The 18689-nt window shown below is 47.5% G+C and overlaps 1 protein-coding gene across 5 annotated transcripts in view; it reads left to right on the top strand.

The window, feature by feature from the left end:
- Positions 1–18689, top strand: part of GDPD5 (glycerophosphodiester phosphodiesterase domain containing 5) — a 101485-nt gene that overhangs the window by 76634 nt on the left and 6162 nt on the right. For 4 of the 5 annotated variants that reach the window (XR_010442294.1, XM_064728260.1, XM_064728282.1 and 1 more), the window contains exons 6-15: positions 975–1073; positions 2253–2346; positions 4581–4726; positions 9422–9504; positions 12281–12431; positions 12819–13037; positions 13633–13790; positions 15465–15612; positions 16543–16625; positions 17753–17767. Coding sequence is in view for 4 of the 5 variants with exons in the window: in XM_064728260.1 (XP_064584330.1) it covers positions 975–1073; positions 2253–2346; positions 4581–4726; positions 9422–9504; positions 12281–12431; positions 12819–13037; positions 13633–13790; positions 15465–15612; positions 16543–16625; positions 17753–17767 (1196 nt within the window). In the remaining variant the exon portion in view is untranslated. The remainder of the gene's footprint in view (positions 1–974; positions 1074–2252; positions 2347–4580; positions 4727–9421; positions 9505–12280; positions 12432–12818; positions 13038–13632; positions 13791–15464; positions 15613–16542; positions 16626–17752; positions 17768–18689) is intronic. The other variant, XM_064728292.1, reaches the window with a different exon arrangement.

Here is an 18689-nt window from a genome sequence, read left to right as displayed (position 1 = left end):
TTCTCATCACATCTCAGATGTGTGGCTCTGTCTCCTCCCTTCCCCACACCTCCCCCAGCTTCCTAAGGAGGCTGAGACACAAGGCTGGAATAAGTTAATATTTTTCTCAGAGCTGTACTGAATTAACTTCAAATATAGATTAAAGAGTGTGGGAAAGGCTGGTATGGGCAAAGCACCCAACTCCTTCCAATTTTCCCCTGCAATTCTGTGCAGAGGGGTGTGAGCCAAGTGGGAGATGAGTGTGAGGGGAGGAGAAGCAGCAATAAATTGGAGCTGATGGGAGGAGTGGAGATTTGTGTCCTGACACAGGATGGCCACACCAAGGGGAATTAGGGCTCTAGAAAGAGGAATCCTGTTTACATGCACCAAAGGGATTCTGTAAATGTTGGCAATGTGGGATTTGATTTGCTGGTCTGGATGTTAAACCTGAAATGGTCCTGGAGGAGCCCTGTGCACCTGAAGTGATCCATTCATTTTTGGGGATCAGTTTTCTGCCAAGTCTCCCCTGCAGATTTTGCACCTGCAGCAGCATCCTTTGCCTCTGGCAGAGCAGAGGCTGAATGCCAGACTCAGGCAGAGAGTGGGGAATTATTTTTAGACAGGCAGCCCAGATTTCCAGTCTTTGCAGCTGGAGTTATTTCCGTGGCACTTTTCCATGGTTTGAACTCTTTACCTTCACCACGGAGGTCGTGTTTTCTTTTTGACTGCTCTGCTCAGACCTGTGAGTGCTTCCATGAGAGAGGGAGGTCCTGGGGGCTGAGCTCTGTCACCTCAGTGCCACCACTGTCCCTTCCCAGCCCCAGTGTCTGCTCTAACATGAGCCCAACCTCCTTCCCCATGAATTGCTTCTTTCAGACCTTTTATTACAAACAAAGCTTTTCTCTCTCCATTTCCCAACCTATAATAAATAACCCAACCTAATTTTTATAACAACCACAGTCCCCAGCCTGTAAAAACCCCCTGGTTTCTTGCAGATTGGCCTGGTGACAACCTTGATAACCACTGTGGTGACCATGTCATCGATAGCACAGCTTTGGGATGATGAGTGGGACATGGTTTTTATTTCACTGCAGGTAAGTTGTTTGCATGGATGTTTCCCTGGAGGAGGAAGCCATGGCACCACCTGGTGCAGCTGAATTCCATGGGATTTATGTATTTCTGTATGATAAAACTCTGTCTTGATGGTTGTCACAACCCAGATTGAAATCTTGGAAATGAGAAAATTGTTTTAAGGAAGATTTGTGGTGTCTTGCAGGGCAAGAAAAGTATGAAAGGAAAATATCTACAAATTTAATTTCTTACAGATCTGCTCTCTGTTCCTTTTCCTCTCTTCCTCAAAAAAAGAAGTCCAGAAATATTTTCCCCATTTTGCATAAGAGGTGACCACTAATGTGTATTTGGGAGTATGCAAATCTATGCAAATGCAGGGGGTGGAAATGGCATTCACACAAATGACTAACATTTCTCAGAAGTGCTTCATTTTATTGGGGTATTTTTAAGATTTAGGCAGGGAATTGGAGAGCAGAATCACGACTCAGATGATCCATCTGCAGCTTTGTGTCATGGTGCTGCTGCACCCTGCTGATACAGGCCAGTGTGTTCAGAGAATTCCAGATGAGTTTGGGTGGGAAGGGATCCCAAATTCCATCCAGTGCCACCCCTGCCATGGCAGGGACACCTTTCACTGTCCCAGCCTGCTCCAAGCCCCATCCAGCCTGGACTGGACATTGCAGGGATCCAGGGGCAGCCACAGCTGTTCTGGGCACCCTGTGCCAGGGCCTGCCCACCATTATCCTGATTTTTTTTCCTTATATTTAGTCTGAACCTAGACTATTCCAGTTTAAAACCATTCCCTCATGTCCTACTGCTGCTGACCCTAATAAAATCTGTCCACGTTTTCTTACCCTTTAAGTCCTAAAAGGCCACAATAAGTTGTCCCTGGAGCCTTTTCCAGGTGAACTCCCCAGCCTGGTTCCAGAGCACAGGGACTCCAACCCTGGAGCAGCTCTGTGGCCTCCTCTGCACTCCCTCCAGCAGCCCTTTTCCCAAATATCTGTGTTATTGAGGGAGAAATTCCCCTAAAAGGGGGTTAGAGCTTTCCTCCTTTCCCTTCAGAGCAGCCCAAAAGCCAGAGGTACCATCAGCATTTAGAAGAAAGCAATGTCCAAAACAGAACCTGCAAAACCAATGAATTTTCAAGGTGCTGGGGTGTTTTTAATCCCATTTTCCTCTCCTGTTCTTGTTCCCTGCAGGCCACAGCCCCTTTCTTGCACATAGGAGCCCTGGCAGCTGTGACAGCGCTGTCGTGGTTGGTGGCAGGGCAGTTTGCACGGACAGAGAAAGCCAGTGAGTACCTCCTGGTCCCTGCACGGTGGCCACTGGCTGCTCCTCTTGCTTCTCTTTTTTCCCTCTTGTTTTTCTCTTTTTTCCCCCCCTTTTATCTCTTTTTTCCCCCTTGTTTCTCTTTCCTTCCCCATGTTTCTCTTCCCCCCCCCTTGTTTCTCTTTCCCCACCTTGTTTCTCCTCCCTATGTTTCTCCTTCTCTCCCCCTTGTTTTTCCTTTTCTGCCCCTTGTTTCTCTTTTTCCCCTTCTTTTTTCTTTTCCTCCTTTTTTTCTATTTTCCCTCCTTGTTTCTTTTTATTTCTCCCCTTGTTTCTCTTTTTCCCCCCTTGTTTCTCTTTTTCCCCCTTGTTTCTCTTTCCCCCCTTGTTTCTTACTTTCCCCCCTTGTTTCTCTATTCCCTCTCTTGTTTCTCTTTTTCCCCCTTTGTTTCTCTTTTTCTTCCCCTTGTTTCTATTTCCCCCTTGTTTCTCTTCTTTCCCCCTTGTTTCTCTTTTTCTCCCTTTGTTTCTCTTTTTTCCCCCTTGTTTCTCTTCCCCCTCCTTGTTTCTCTTTTCCCCCCTTATTTCTCTTCTTTTCCCCTTGTTTCTCTTTTCCCCCCTTTTTTTCCCTTCTCTTTCCCCCCCCTTGTTTCTCTTTTTCCCCCTTTGTTTCCCTTTTCCCCCCTTGTTTCTCTTCCTCCCCACCCCTTTTCTCTTTTTTCCTTTTCCTTGTCTCTTTGTTTTATTATTATTATTTCAATAAGCCAGGAAGCTGTTTTTCCTCCTCTCTTTCTGTTCCTGGATTGTTTTGTTTGTTTTTAAGAAAAAACAGTGCCATCTCTTGATCTTAAGATTATTTCAGACTCATTTGAATCACGGAATTTACCTTACCTGGAAGAGTTTACAGCCTTTTTTGTATAGACATGGTGGTTTAGAAATAAAAGAAAAAAAAACCCAAAATATCTGTGAGAACCTCCAGTCACTTTTAATGGAAAACAGGATTTTAATATTTTGGAAACAGCTGCAGGTCTTGGTGCAAGCCTATTCTCTTGCCCTTGCTGTGTGGCATTTCAGCTTTTTTTTTTTTTTTTTTCTGAGGAAATTTTTAGGTTTTTTTTTTTTTCTCTGGTTAAACTGAATGTTCAGAGCCTGGTCAGGATCTCATTTTGTGTCTGCCTGCAGGTTTGGGTGCTGGTGACACCTTTAAGGTGCAGGACACAGCATGAGGTGTCACTGAGTTCCTGCAGTGCTCCCTGAGTGATGGAGGCAAAAATCCCTGGCAGAGTTCCTGGAGTTGCTTTCTGCCTTGTGGGAACATTTGTGAATGAGCCTGTTGGATGCTGGAAGCAAAAAGGAGCCTATTTATGAGTGAAACCAGATCAGCTGTGGCCAGGAGCTGAGCTGGGCCTAAAAATAAAAAAAACACCACCTTCTCTATCTTGCATCCATTGCAAATATTTGTTCTAAGTAGTTTGGGTTTGTTTTTTTTTTTTTTCTTTTTTTCCCCCTTTTTATTTTTGGAGGTTATCCCTTTAGTTCCAAAGCCTTCATGAGTTTGCAAAATAAATAATAACTTTTAAAACATTTAAAAATCAAGTCTTTTGCTGTAACATCTGTGGTTTCAAGTGGCTCCAGATTTCTCAGGTGTTCAAAGGATTCCCAGGGAGCCTGGGTTTGCTGGGAAGTCACTGATAAATGGAATTTGGGTGGCATGGGAGGCAGAACTGCTCCTCTGGCGCCAAGCACTGCAGCTCTGTCACAGCCCAGGGATTTATTTAAACATCTCCAGCTTGCTCAGTAAAGCATTATTGCATTTTTCTGGTGCAAATCTCGAGCAGCTGAAGTGGCTTTGCCCTAGCTGAGGTGGGTGGTGCTGGTGAACCACCAACATAAACTTTCAATGCACTGAGGTGGTGCCATGGCTTATTTTTAGCTGTGTGTGACTGGTGAATTATTTCCCTTGCCAGGCAGGGCAAAATTTGGTGCTGTCCCACCCAAAGGGTGGAAATGGCAACAACATTTTGAGCTCCGTTTCTGGAGGTCGAAGCAATTCACTTTATTTATTGTTTACCCAATACGAAATGAAGTGTAAACCTCTTTCAGGACTTGAATTTATTTTTTTTAGTGTTTGTTTTTTTTTCCTAAGCACTGACAGCAGATCAGGGGAGGAGGACAGAGGAGCCTTGCCTTTGCTGCTGTGCTGTGAGGAGGTCGGGGCCAGCCTTTTCACCATCTCTCTGTGTCTCTGTCCTCCCCAGCCTCGCAGATGCTGATGTTCACTGCGTACCTGGCAGTTGTAGTTGCACTTTACCTCGTGCCCCTGGCCATCTCCTCGCCCTGCATCATGGACAAGGCAGCCCTGGCACCCAGGCCGGCCATCCTGGGGCACCGAGGGGCTCCCATGGTGAGTGGGGACCTGCCACCATCTCTTTGGGGTGGCTTTTATTTTCTTCAGGCTTCTAAAGAGCTTTGGTTTGTGCTGCTTGTGCAGGGGAAATCAAGAAACACTGGCTTTGCTGCACATCTTCTTTCCATAGTAAAAATAACAGCAGTTAACCTGCTGGCCTGACTGATAGCAGCAAACCCTGACAATGAACATCTTCTGCCAGAGCAGGAGAAGGGCTTGTCTGGGAAATAAATCTGTGTCAGGTCAGGTCCTCTCTCATTAAATCAAGCTTCAGCTTTCTTGTGTGGGCAGTACAGTAATGAGGTCTCATCTCCTGCATCTACTTATTAAATCCCTAATGGCTCTTGCTTATGAGTTTATCCTCTTGTCCATTGTAGGGTTGGGGTTTTCTTGTTTGTCTGGCTTTTTTTTCCTCCTGTTTGTTTTGTGGTTTTTTACTTCCTTTCAGTCTAGTTGAGGAATTTACTGAAAATTTGCGTCACAGAATCCCGGAATGGTTTTTGTAGGAAGGGACCTTGAAGACCATTGAGTTCTGAGCCCCTGCTATGGGCAGGGTTAGTTATGGATGGTCTCTAAAATATGGGATTAAAAACATGTTTTATTTTATGTTTTAAACAGAACACTTATTGCCTTGGTGTGTTACTCACCGGGCATGATGGGACACTAATGCTGAAATCCAATGGCCTGGCAGATCCCACACTAAGCCCCACACAGGGCATTGTTTTACACAAAAGAAAATTCTTAGATAAGATTTCTAAGATTTCATTTCTTAGATATCACTTTAATCCTTGTGGGGTTTTTTTGGTCCAGTTCATGGCTCACAAGGAGATTAATACTGGAAAGGAGAGATAAAGAGAAAAAAAGATTAATGAAAAATAAATTAAAATTATGGCCGTATTTCCAAAAGGACAAGAAAACACCCTTAAATCTTGTTGGTGAAACAAAACATCAGATCCTTTAGTGCATAATCACAGCATCCCAGAATGGTTTGGGCTGAAAGGGACCTTCAAAACCACCTTGTTCCAGCCCCTTGCCATGGCCAGGGACAATTTCCCCTAGACCAGCCAGAGGTTTGCAGTGGCTGCAATTAGTTTGGAATAAAATTTGGTTCTTCTGTCCAGGCTTCTTCATTAACCTCCCCACCAAATGATGCCATGAGTTTCTTTTTTAAGCCCTTTTAATTAAGGGAAAACTAGAAATGTGGTGATGTCCAGCTGCAGCCAGGCTGTGCTGCTCTAACACAGTTTCATAATCTTCTTTAAGGAAGGTCCCCAAAGCTCCTGTCTCTGTCTGAATGCATTTGCAATGGATTTCTAAGCACAAAAATAACCAAAATGAGTTCATTTGCTGTAATTTTCTAGAAATTACTTGCTGTGTCTCTGCAGCAGGAAGAAATGAATAGTGGCCTGATTTTTGCCGGGGCTGAGTCTCTCAAACCAAGCACAGAGAGGAGGAAGAGCTGCTGGAAATCCTGAGCTGGCTCTGTCTGGCTCTCAGTACCTGGGCATGGTTTATAAAAGAGAGGAGGTTTGCAAATCATTGCTTTGTGCTCCAGGGTTTCTTTCCCTTAAGGAATTGGTTGCATCCCTTGTTATAAACCTGAATTTAGGTTTTAGACATAGCATAGCTGAATATATTGTACCAAGCAGGTATGCATTAAAAAACTGGAGAGATACAGAGAGAAATACAAGCAGAAAGGTTGTGCATTTTTTTTATAGTTATGGGAGTTTAGCTGTAAAGCCTTTTTAAGAAAATACAATTAAATCTCAGCAATTAATTCCTGTAACAGGATGCATCTTTGCCTTAAACATGCTTAATTTGGGTTTCAGCTCCCTCCTTCTTGGAGGAACAGGCAGGCTGGAAGGATGGGAATGCCTGTATCTCAGATTTTCCTTTCTCACAAAGCCCCTCACATCTCAGGGTTTATAAACCCCTGGTACAGAGCAGTCCTGCCTCCACAGTGGTGCCATCTCTGGGGACAGGCAGCCTCTGACCTTGGTGGAAAAGGTTCAATTTGCTTTCCTGGCGTTCTGGTTGATGTTTGCTGAGTTATGTCATGGTGTCAGTGGCTTGTGCAGAGGCTCAGCAGCTGCAGAGGGAGGTTGGGATGGACTCACTGGGAAAAGCAATTATTTCTGTCTTTGCCTGAGGGGTTCTGATCCCAGAATCACAGGATGGCTTGGGATGGAAGGGATCTGGAAGCTCACCTCATCTGGAATGGGCAGGGACACTCCCACTGTCCCAGCTGCTCCCAGCCCTGTTCCAGCCTGGCCTTGGGCACTGCCAGGGATGCAGGGCAGCCACAGCTGTGCCAGGGCCTGCCCACCCTCACAGGGAAAAATTCCTAATTCCCAGTATCCCATCCATCCCTGCCCTCTGGCAGCGGGAGCCATTCCCTGGGTCCTGTACGTGTAAAATGTGCTCTCCTTTTTTCCATCCCTCCTTCAAATACTGCCAGGCTGCGGTGAGGCCTCCTCAGAGCCCCTTTAGGCTGCATTTCCCCAGAATCTTCTCTTCTCCAGGCTGGTTTCCCAAACAACCCCTGCTCTCCCAGCCTGCTTTGGAGGAGAGGTTTTTCTGGGATCATTGCAGGGTTACCCTGCAGAAACCTGGATCCTTGGGAAGGGACACCCAGGCTGGTGACAGCAGCCCAGGGTGATGTGAGCCCGTGTGGCTGGGACTCTGCAGCTCCTTGTGGCTGCTGCTCTCTGCTGACAGCTCTGGGAATGTGTGGAGAGCTCTCTGGGAATGTGTGGAGAGCTCTGGGAATGTGTGAGAGCTCTGGGAATGTGTGCAGGGCTCTGGGAATGTGTGCAGGGCTCTGGGGATGTGTGGAGATCTCTGGGGATGTGTGGAGATCTCTGGGAATGTGTGAGAGCTCTGGGGATGTGTGCAGGGCTCTGGGGATGTGTGGAGAGCTCTGGGGATGTGTGGAGATCTCTGGGAATGTGAGCAGGGCTCTGGGAATGTGTGAGAGCTCTGGGAATGTGTGCAGGGCTCTGGGAATGTGTGGAGATCTCTGGGAATGTGTGAGGGCTCTGGGAATGTGTGCAGGGCTCTGGGAATGTGTGCAGAGCTCTGGGAATGTGTGAGATCTCTGGGAATGTGTGCAGGGCTCTGGGAATGTGTGGAGATCTCTGGGAATGTGAGCAGGGCTCTGGGAATGTGTGCAGGGCTCTGGGAATGTGTGGAGATCTCTGGGAATGTGTGGAGATCTCTGGGGATGTGAGCAGGGCTCTGGGAATGTGTGGAGAGCTCTGGGAATGTGTGCAGGGCTCTGGGGATGTGTGGAGATCTCTGGGAATGTGTGCAGATCTCTGGGAATGTGTGGAGATCTCTGGGGATGTGTGGAGATCTCTGGGGATGTGTGCAGATCTCTGGGAATGTGTGAGAGCTCTGGGAATGTGTGCAGAGCTCTGGGAATGTGTGAGATCTCTGGGAATGTGTGGAGATCTCTGGGAATGTGTGAGATCTCTGGGAATGTGTGCAGAGCTCTGGGGATGTGAGCAGGGCTCTGGGAATGTGTGGAGATCTCTGGGAATGTGTGGAGATCTCTGGGAATGTGAGCAGAGCTCTGAAATCAACCTTGGGTGACCCAGCTGGGCTCTGGGGCTGTGCCTCTGTCCTGGCCCAAACAAGTCTGGCTTTGACTGGAGCTGCTTGGGGAGATGTTGTGGCTCTGTGGTGCCTTTGTTGGGCAAACACAGACATGAGCTTGTGCTGGTGCGTGGCCGGAGCCAGAGGAATCCCGTGCTGAGATACCAGCGCTGGGTGAAGGTTGGCGCTGACATTTGCTCTGATTATTTTATTTTACTCCAAAGCTTTGCTGACCTGAGCTTGTGGAGTGATCAGAAAACAAATGTCTCTTACAGCCACTCTAAGGGCTTAAGCCAGTTTTTATGCTTATTTTCATTATTTTGTTATTATATCTTGATTGTATGGTGCAATTGGGCCTTTGCTGTTAATTATTCTCCTTTGCAGTAAATCATGGGATGTGAATGTTCATTGTGTCCTGATGGAACTGATGCTGGTGGTGGAAAAACAGGGTGTTACAGGTGCTCTGAACCTCCAAAAAGTGGGGAAAAAGTAATTTATTTTTCAAAAATAACCTTATTTTGATGCTATTTGGTGCAGGAAACCTGCCAGTTTTCTTTCTGTGGTTATCAATATTTTTTTTCCTAGTCTGCCTGTTGTTTCATGGGTGTTTTGGGAGCAGCTACACTGTGCTGCTTTTCTGGAACAGCAAAGTATCTGTCTTCACACCATTTTTATTTTAAACAAACCCCAATTCTGTTACCATCTGCTCCATTCAACAGGGAGGAATTTCAAATAAAATCTGAGTCCTTCTCTCTGATAGCCACAGGGGTACATTTTCTAGGCTTAAGGCTATTTTTTAAATTGTTGGTAAAACTAACTAGGACATTTGCTATTAGAGAAACTCTCTGATTTTTAGACTAATAGATGATTTTATGGAGTAAGTAGAAGTGGGAGTAAAATGTATCTTAGAGAATGTGTGGTTCTCTGTGGTATGGAAGCGACAGGAATTTTTGGGCACAGATTGATGTGGAGTAATATTATTTTGGATGCCTGATATCTCCAAACCCTCCTCCCAGCATCCTTGCTGACACTGCTTTGTAAACTTCCCTCATACTCCTGATCTCATTGATTTTTTGTTTAATGTTTTCCTGACAGCTGGCCCCAGAGAACACTCTGATGTCCTTCCAGAAGGCAGTGGAGCAGAAGGTGTCTGGAGTGCAGGCTGATGTGGTGCTGAGGTGGGTCAGGGCTGCCCTGTGGATGATCCAAGCAGGAATGGCGCAGCATTCCCAGAGTCTGGGCACTGCAGCTTTTCCCTCTGGGAAGGGCTGTGCTGGAGAGCTCATCCAGTGACTCCTGTGTGTCTCTGGCAGATGCTGCTGATCATTTCACTGAGGGGATGGTGAAGGGTGGGCTTGTCCGAACGAGGGAACCTGGATCTCTTTGTTGTCTTCATTTGCAAGAAGGCTGTAGTTCATCCTAGAGCCAGGTTTATTCCAGTGAAACACAGCCAGAGCTGCTTAAATGTGACTTCTCCTGGGATACCCCAGGTGCAGAAAGAGCAGAAATTCCCATTGGACTTTGTAGAAATTCCAATTGGACTTTGTTGCACAGCAGAGTTTTCACCAACCTTGACAAACCATCCCAAGAACACACCAGGAGGAATCTCTTCCTTCTCCCCTTCCTCTGGCATTAATCTTTAGGGAAGGAGGATGCTGACTGTCAGAAACTCATTCCTTGCTGGCAAATGTTGAGCTGAGTGGCCAAGACCAGCTAGAATTTAGAGAGGGGTATTTCCAGGGCTGTGCTTTGTTCCAGGAGTTTGATAGTTCCTTAATATTCCTTAATATTCCTGCCCCCAGTTTGTCCCAGTACCACTTACAAACACAAGAAAGACTCAAAGCAGATATTTTATTTTTTCCCTGACTGCTTTGAAGGTTTGTGTTGATGGACAGATATTTTTGCCTGCTAGAAGGAAGTTTTATTTTTAATTGCTTTCTTTTTACTTCGTATAAGTTTTTTGGAGAAAAAATTATTTAAAAACAAGGAATTTCTTCCCACTGGTGATTGGAAGGTCACTGTGGCAGGATGAATTGGGATGTATGTTATACAATTTTTGTTTTTTCCAAAATGAGTTTATCAGCTGCTGTGAGGGGACAATACTTGAGTGTCCAGCTCCCAGGTGAGCACTTGGCTCACGTGGCTGAATCCATTAACACTGGCCAAGGAGAAAGGTGGGCTTTGGGAGGAGGAGAGCTGGAAAAGCTCCAAGATCCTTCCCCATTGCCACTCAGCAGCACTCCAGGCTTCAACAATGCCCTTGATGGCCCAATTTCCTGAGCCTTCTCCAAGAGACCCAGGTGCCTTCAGAAAAAGAGGATTCCATTGATTTTCAGACTGAGAAGTGGGAGATTGGTGCAGCTGGCAGCATCCTTGGGTTTGCAGCACAACACCCCTTGCTCTCCTTATCCTCTTTGTTCCTGTGGCTGGATGGCTCCATCCCTCCTGGAACATTTCCATGTTCTAGACGTGTAGCAGCTTGGACAGGCCCTCAGAGCCATCACATCCCAAAGCACCTGGAAAGCCAGCTTTGCTCCAAGCAGCCAGAGCCCAGAATTGCTGCCTGTTCCTCTCCCTCTTCCACCCCCTCCCACATCTCTTCTTCTAAAGCTCAGCTTGCTGTCTCTGAATTCCTGCTCTAAACCTGGGCCTGCCAAGACCCTGTGGTTGGCCCTGAGTGGTGCTGGCAGGGAAGGGCTGGAAAGGATGGAACAAATGTCAAGTGCCCCAGAGGATTTCTGCACTGTGGTTAAGGCTTAGCAGTGCTCTGCTCCTCTGTGAGATGTTAAACTCGAGCTCCTGGCACTTTTAAGCACTCCACACTCTTCATTCTGCAGTTGCTGAGCTTTTTTATTTTTTTTAATTTTATTTTTAACTGTATTTATTAAACCCTTTGACTGCAGCAGCGTGGGATTGCCGTGTCAGCGGGTTGCTTTGGGCTGGGGGAAGGAGGTGCCACAGCACAGGCCAGAAATAGCAAATAAAGGTGCCACTGACCTTTGTCAGAAGGGACTTCTCACAATTTTAGAGGATGGAGCAAATGTTGCCTCAGTGGTAAAGCTGAGGCAACATTTGCTCCATCCTCTAAAATTTGGTTTAATTTTCCCTCTGGGAAACAACTCTGGGTTGTCTCCTAATTCAAATGGGATTTTTTATTTCACCCCATCATTTTTCAGACTTTTTCTGAGTCTCCTGTTAGGAACATGGGCTCCTTGCTTTGGAAAATGTCATTGCCACCAGGCTGGGTTTGTCCTGATTCCTGGGTGCAGACAGCTGTACCTGCCTTTGATAAAAACTGTCACTACCCTTTGTGGTTTCACCACTGATCTGGTCACAGAAAACAGAGTGGAAGAAAGTTTAAAGAGCTTTTTATGCTTTCCAGACCATTATTCTGTAATATCCAGATGACTTAAAAACCCCAGGGCATGCATTTGCCTGCTTAGTTTCATCTGAGAGTGTCAGGTTTTTTTTTCTTTTTTTAAACATGAACTTAACTCATGTGGGCACAAAACCAGTTTTCAATTGGAGAAGGCAATTTCAGAGCATTTTTGGTAGTTTGGGAGCCTTGCATCTTGCTGAAAGCCTGATGTGAGAGGCTTTGAGAATTCCTTTTCTTTCCTGCTGTGTGTTTGTGTGTGTCCATGCATCCAGGGAAACCTCTGATGGTTTTGGGAGCTGCAGAAGCTTTGATGAGCATTCAGGGTGGGGGTTTTTAAGTCATTCGAAGTCAAAGCCACCTGAGTTTTGCATTTTTGAGGGGATAAAAGTGGATAAGGCATGGACAGTGTTGTGTCAGTGACTGCCAACACCCAGCAAGTATCTAAGAGAACTTTTGAGGATGCTGGGCTGGTTTTAGGCTGCGTGAGACTTTGCCAAGGATTTTGATGTGAGTGAGGCTGGAGTGGGAAGGGCAGTTTCTCTCCTCCACACCTGTAAGAGGTTCTGTGTTTGCAGCTATGATGGGGTGCCCTTCCTGATGCACGACAAGACTCTCAGGAGAACAACCAACGTGGAGGAGGTGTTCCCAGAGCGCGCCTACGAGCACTGCTCCATGTTCAACTGGACTGACCTGGAGAAGCTCAACGCTGGGGAGTGGTTCCTGCAGGTGGGTGCCATGGGATCCATGGGATCACAGCTCCTGCCAGCTCCCCTTTGAGGGGGAAAGGTGTGGGTCCATCTCCTTGGTGGTGTGGTGCAGCTGGACCATGTTTAGTTTAGGCTTGGTCTAAGCCACATTGTCTTTCTGTGTCTCTTCTGGAAAAAGGGGCCTCAAGCCTGGCTGACACCACAAAGAACTTCAAGACCCCCAGTTATAATCACTTTTTTGGGTGATTTTAAACAAGACGGAAAAACCAGCGTGTTATACACTGTTCCCCTTTTTTTAAATTTAATTTTGGGACAGTCATCTCCACAAAGAAAAAAGTAAGAAAGTCTTTGCACTGGGGGATCCTGGGCTTTGTGGCAGTAATCCTGGGATGTTCTTTGCTTCCAGAATGACCCTTTCTGGACAGCAGGGTCTCTCTCAAGGGCTGACTACTTGGAGGCTGCCAACCAGTCGGTCTGCAAGCTGGAGGATATGCTGGAGGTGATCAAGGACAACACATCCCTGATCCTGAACTTCCAGGACCTGCCAGCAGCTCATCCCTACTACAGCACTTACATCAACATCACCCTGGAAACCATCCTGGCATCGGGGATTCGGCAGCAGGCTGTGAGTTCTGTGGGTTTGGGGAACTTTCCAAAATCCCTATGGTTTCCATGAATCCTTGTGTGTCTCCAGTGGGGCATCACTAGAAGTTGTGCTGGGCACAGAGGTTGGAATGGAGCACCTGCTACAGCTCAGGAGAGGTTCTTTCTCTCTGGGTATAAGGAAATTTATTTAAGTCCCCACTAAGACCACAACAGAGATGGAGATGAAGAGCAAGAGAAAGATCATTGAAATATAGATGTGGGGATGTGAGGTGGGATTTCTCCCTCAGGTTTTTGGTTCCCTATTGAAAATGCACATGGCTGCTTCTGTGCTGCTCTGATGCTTTGGTAGATGAGTGTCACTGAGTTATTAAGACCTGGCTACTTGGAGCTAGAGAAAGGTGTTGGAATGGCAAGGGACTGGAATGAGATGACTGTAAAGGTCCCCTTCTACCCAGACCACTCTGTGATTCCATGACCCACTTTACCTCTTGCAGCTGAGCTGTTGACTTGACACGCTTTGGAATCACGGTGTGAGCTCAGGGAATTCCATGCCGTGGGCTGGATTTGGGAGCCACATTTGCCATACCCTGTGCCCTTTGTTGCTGCCCCCACAGGTGATGTGGCTGCCGGACACGGAGAGGCAGCTGGTCAGGCAGGTCGCCCCTGGTTTCCAGCAGACCTCTGGCCTGAAGCTGGACGCAGAGCGCCTGCGGGAGAAGGGCATCGTGAAGCTCAACCTGCGCTACACCAAGGTCACCAACGAGGAGGTCAGGTACTGCCAGAGCCCTCAGCATCCCTCCCTGAGCATCCCAGCCTGTCTGCTGCACACAGGGATCTTTCCAGGTGGATTTGCTCCTGAAAGCTTGAGCTGGGCAAGCTTTTCCCTGCCCGTCATCCGGAACCCAGGCTGTTTCTGGGAAGGCACAGCTGCCTCTGAAATCTCCACATGCTGCCTCAGGATATGATGGGCCTCTTTGAAATACAAATGTATGAATTGGCTGATTCTTATTGCACTCACAGTTCTAGGAAAAAGTGAAGGCCTTTCACACTGAGTTCCCTCAGAGTGCTGCTTCATCCTCATTTACAGCTGCCCTTTGTCTGCTCCAGAGCTGCTAGCATGGAATTTTGATTAGCCCAAAGTCTGGATATGCTTTCAGGAATTTCTCTTTGCAGAAAGAGAAACTCCTGTCCTGTATCACCTATTTAGCTCTTCTCTGTAATGGCCCTGGCACAGCAAGGTATTCCTGTGTGTGAACTCTGTGGTGTTTTAGCTCCCAGCTTTGCCCCCTTTCCCAGGGAGGGCAGATTGTTTCTAGTAGGGCTTTTCTGGTTTTTAAAATTTAAATTAAACAGGTTTGCAGCAGAGAAATACCTCCAAAGGAGCTGTCTGGCTGCATGGTAGAGCTGAAGTAGGGAAGAGCTGAGCCTGCAGCTGTTTGAGAGCGTGGCCCTGTTTGGGGAGATCCAGCTGTGTCCTTCTGTGGCTGCCAGCAGCCAGTCCAGCTGCTCACCCTTAAAACCAAGGTTGTGCTTTACCTGCAGGATAATCCCTGCTTATTTTTCCTCCTGTTTGCTCTGTCCCATGGAGAGGGCTCTATGCCACCTCACTCATCTATCCCAGTTTAGCCCCAGTCTCCCATCAACCCCACCTGAGCTGTCACTGAATGTTTCTTGAGCCCTGTGGTGCCCAGCCAAATGTTGCTGCAGCCCTGGTTTAACACAGTTCTCTCAATTCTCCCCAAATCCAGCACGTGGATGCAGCACTGCTGCAAGCACCCCTGCCCTTGAGCACCCCTTTGGAGCACCTTGTTCCTGCTGAGAGCTGGGAGATGTCTTGCACTGTGTGCCCTCCCACCTCAATGTGTTCTGCCAGTGCTAAATTGCAGGGATTAATCTGTGCTGCCCGTCTGAGGGGGATTGTTGATGCTTCTGCTTCATAGATGAGGAAACAGAGCAATTTATGTCAATTATCTGGGTACCAGGTAATTGCCAGTGTTTCGTTTGCTGCTGGCAGTTTTAGCTGCTTGGAAAATGACCTCAGGAGACTGGAAGCTGTAAGTCTGCAATTGTCCCCAAAGCAAGGGCATGGAGTTTGTAGGAGGTGATGTTGGAGACAGGTCTGCCAGTGTTTAATTAAGCAGATTGCCCCCGAAATGTTCCAGGCGTCTGAGGCAGATGCTAATTTCGCATCAGCACGATGAGATGGTTGTTCCAGGAACACACCATGTCCATCATTCCTGGAGAAGCATCTGAGATGGTCTGGGGCCTGTGCCAGACAAGGGGTGAGGGAAGCTGTCAGGATCAAACATTGCCCTGCAGGGCTCACGAGGCACCCACACCCTGTTCAAAACTTCCCACAACCCAAACCACACAAACCCAGCTGGGGCTGATGGCAGGAGAGAGGTTTGGTGGCGTCCTGCATGTCACCCTGTGTGTGCCCTGGCAGGGACTACAGCATGGCCAACCTGAGTGTGAACCTGTACACGGTGAACGAGCCCTGGCTGTTCTCCATCCTCTGGTGCGCCGGCGTCCCCTCGGTCACCTCCGACAGCTCCCAGCTCCTCCGCAAGGTGCCTTTCCCCATCTGGCTCATGGTAAGCACTCCCTGCAGGGGCTGGCACCAGGAAATGCACTGGGGGGTCTGGGGGGGAGAGGTTTTCCAGGGAGGTTTGCCTGGGCTTGAGCGTTTTCCCTCTCTGTCCAGATGAGCCCTGAGATGGTGATGAATTGGTGCTGCTCTTGCACAATCCCATCTGTTTGCTCTTGCACAGTCCCATCTCTTTGGGTGGGATCCTTGAAGACTGCATTGCACTCCCTACTCAACCCACATGATTTTTCCAGTTCTCCTATGAGGGAAGAGCACCTTTGCAGACCTGCTGAGCAGCTGTTAAGAGTTGCAGGAGAAGCAGGATCACAGGTGAACCAGCAAACCTGGCCTCTGTGTCTTGGCCAAATTGTAAAATTAGGTTTTTGCCTGTTCTGAATCCCACATTCAGGATTTATTTTTGGACATTGCTGGACAATAAGCAGAGACCCAATGATGGTGGCTCAGCTGTGTGATGACCACTTAGATTGGCAAATGGAACCAGACCTACCAGTGCCTGAAAGGACAGAAATCGCATTTACAGCATGGGGCTGGGCCTAAAAGGTCCCATCTGCACTTAAAATGGACCCTACATAGATATATTTACCTGTTTTGCCCCAGACTTGGATTCCCAAACAGCATCTTGCCCTCACCCTGAGGTACAACTGGGATAGGAAACTTTCAGCCCAGAGAGCTCTGAGAAAATGTCAGCGCACAAAAAGGAGGGAGAGTTTCGAATTGTTCCTGTTTGCAGTTTCCCCTGATAGTTTTGGATGACAGCCTGGCATTAGGAAGGTCATAAATATTGTGATTTATACCTAACCCCTGCAGCTCTGTGCTTTTCTTGCTCCTCAGTGATAACTCCAGCCATGTGTGGTCTCCCTGTGGCTGCACAAACCCAAATGTTTAAGGTCTGCTCCTGTTTTCTGTTTTCTTGCAGCCTCCAGACGAGTACCACCTAATCTGGATCACGTCTGATCTCATTTCATTTCTTGTAATTGTAGGAGTTTTTATATTCCAGAAGTAAGTTTGTTACAGCTCTGCTCCTGTGTGTTTGTGACCTGTGGTTTTGTCCAGATTGTTGGGTGAGGGTGGGAGAGAGGAGTGCCCCGAGCCTCAGTTCTTGGATTGCAATAGCAGGGGAAATATTCATTAAAAAATCTTGCAAACAATAATTCCACCCCCAAGGTGGGATGGAGAATTGGATGCACCTTTAAAGAATGAGAGATCACAAGTTAGTAGTGTCAGATGCCTTCCTTTGCTCCTAAAATATGTGGAAGAGAAACTGTAAATGCCTTAGGGAAAAGGATGTTGACAAAGACATCACAGTGCTTTAAAGGAAGAAGAGAGGAGGGATTTTTTGATTCCACCACTACAGTGTTCAAAAAAAACCTGTTACAGTTGTCTTAAATCAGTTTGCTCCTGTTTGGATGTAGAAATATTATGGAATCATGCAACGCTTTGGGTTGGAAGGGACCCTAAAGATCATTTAGTTCCAACACCCCTGCCACAGGAGGGAGTTACTATGGGAAATGTTATGATTCTGCAAATCAAATCTGGTGCTTAGTGAGAAAGAAGAAAGAGAAGCTCTGCTCCAGTAGCTGGACTTTTCTGCAGCAAAAGGCTGGCTCTCCCCAGAGCCCTGTGCAGGACAGAGCCCTTTCCCTGACGTTGCAGTTTCTCCACCACATCAAAGAGTTGCTAGCAGGGTTGAGGATGTCTCAAAACCAAATCAGAGCACAATTGCCCAACTGCCACCTGCTGATGCGATTCAGCTCTGGGGAAAGGGGCTTGGCATTTGGCCCTCAGTGTCTTGGTTGGTTTTTTTGGTGTGTTTTTGGTTGGTTTGGTTGGTTGTTTTGGTTTTTTTTCGTGCAAGGATGAGGGGTGGGTGGGAGGAGAGGCTTCAATGTGCTCGTGCTCTGTCCTCTGCATGGCTTCTCTCTCTCAGCCATGGTAGGGACTGCTGCTGCTCTTCTGCTCCAGCCCCAGTGACAGGATCCTGGCAGCCTCTCCAGAGGGGGAATACCAACTGTGATGACTTCTAACTAACCTTTTTTTGCCTCTTTGCCTTGTTTATTTTCTTACTGCTCTGACTGTTGTGCATGTTCCTCCTCTTTCTCTCTCTGCTGCATTCTGGCATCTCACAGCTATCACATGATCAGGTAATTCTGGTGCTTTCCTCCTCTTTCTCTTTTTCATTCAGCCTTCCTTTCTCTCTTTCTTTCTCCCTCTCTGCTATGGCTTCACTGCAGATGGTCAGGGCAGGATGCAGCTTTTCTGATGCTTTCCAACATCTGGCTTCAGGAGGGGACCGTGAGGGTGTGAACATTGCACAGGCCATAGCCATGAGCACCAGGGAAGGCTGATGCTGAAGCCAGTGGATGTTTTGGAGGCAATCTGACCCTCTGTGACAATGATCTGAGTCAGTGCCTTTTAAAACAGCCCAGTTCTGAGGCCACACTGTAATTGGGAGATTCCCAGAGGATGTAATGATTGGGAGATTCCCAGAGGATGTAATGCTTTCTCTGTGGAAATAATCCCATGCAAAATATCCCCTTCCTTCCTGGATTTACCAGAGATGTTTGAGACCAGCCCATACCCCAAAGAAAATCATGGAATCTATTCAATTATACAAAGCAGCACTTGTCTGAATGAATGGGGCAGATAACTGGAAAGGTTTGGCTCATCAATTGGGATCTTGCTGAGTTGCACCACAGTGAAGCTGGAAATAGAGTGTGAAAACAAAGAGCACTGCAGCAGGGGAGGGAACTGAGCCTGGGGTGCTGGATTTGAGGTGCCATCAGTCAGAACCCCAGATTGCTCCTCGCTTTGGCCCTTCCCTCACCAGTCATTCCCACCCTTTGGAGGGCAGTGCTGGCTCTTGTCTGCACTAAAGCCTTCACTGCCTCCCCACCCAGACCGAGCTCTTCACCTGTTCCCTTCTCCATTTCTCCTGCTCTGGGCCATGGCCTTGCACCCCTGAGCACTGGGTTGCCCCCACTCTCTGCCTTGGGGTCAGGGTTGGCCCCTGAGGTGTCCATGAGGTGCTTTGGTGTTCTGGTCCCGTGGCATCTCCCAAACCAG

This window comes from Zonotrichia leucophrys, chromosome 1, assembly GCF_028769735.1.
Source record: "Zonotrichia leucophrys gambelii isolate GWCS_2022_RI chromosome 1, RI_Zleu_2.0, whole genome shotgun sequence".
Classification (NCBI taxonomy): domain Eukaryota; kingdom Metazoa; phylum Chordata; class Aves; order Passeriformes; family Passerellidae; genus Zonotrichia; species Zonotrichia leucophrys.
The sequence above is the reverse complement of the archived record's forward strand: the minus strand, read 5'-3'. Positions and strand labels throughout refer to the sequence as shown.